This window comes from Egretta garzetta, unplaced genomic scaffold (assembly GCF_000687185.1).
Source record: "Egretta garzetta isolate BGI_Z169 unplaced genomic scaffold, ASM68718v1 scaffold85, whole genome shotgun sequence".
Lineage (NCBI taxonomy): Eukaryota > Metazoa > Chordata > Aves > Pelecaniformes > Ardeidae > Egretta > Egretta garzetta.
The window spans coordinates 3538284-3538897 of NW_009259718.1; the positions used below are offsets into that span (position 1 = coordinate 3538284).

Sequence of the window (614 nt, forward strand, 5' to 3'; positions counted from 1 at the left end):
CCGAGTCCCCTGAGCTGCGGGAGGGTAACTACCTGCTGCCTTCATCTCCGCGCTAAAGGAAACAGGTTTCCTCCTTCGGAGACTATGGAGGTGTCTGCTGGCTTCTGATAATTTTCAGCAGCCACTGGGTAATCTGGGTGAGGAAGCGCTGTTTGTTTGTTATAGCACCGTATCTTTCCATTCACCATATAATTCACCAGCGACAAGTGGCTGCTGCTATATACAGAGACTGTCCTTGCCGTAAAATGATTGTGGTACAAACTTAACATAAACCTAACAAACCAAAAAAGCCATGAAATGGAAGTTAAACATGTGACCGTGCTCTTTTCTCCATCTTGCCAGACCTAGTTTCATGACCATACACCAGGAGTCACTTCTAGGTTAAAGATTCTCTTGCCACAGAGTTCAGGAAACCTTCCCCAGATGGTCCTTCGCAAGCGACTGCAGGACATGGTATGGTATCGTGCTAGGTGAAGAGGGTGATGTCACACGTGCGAATACAAAAGAACCGAGACAAAATTATCTTACTTCTTGTGGTCTTCAGAGTCTATAATATTCAGGATTGTTGTTTTAAGAAGCCAGCATTAATTTAGCATCCTGTACTGTTCAGGAGG

General features: G+C 45.1%; 1 protein-coding gene across 1 annotated transcript in view; it reads right to left on the reverse strand.

Moving 5' to 3' along the window:
• The window catches only part of ING4 (inhibitor of growth family member 4), a 16940-nt gene extending 16326 nt beyond the window's left edge, over positions 1–614 (reverse strand). Inside the window, exon 1 of the mRNA XM_035894516.1 lies at positions 33–614. Coding sequence (XP_035750409.1) covers positions 33–45 — 13 coding nt within the window. The 5' untranslated portion in view covers positions 46–614. The remainder of the gene's footprint in view (positions 1–32) is intronic.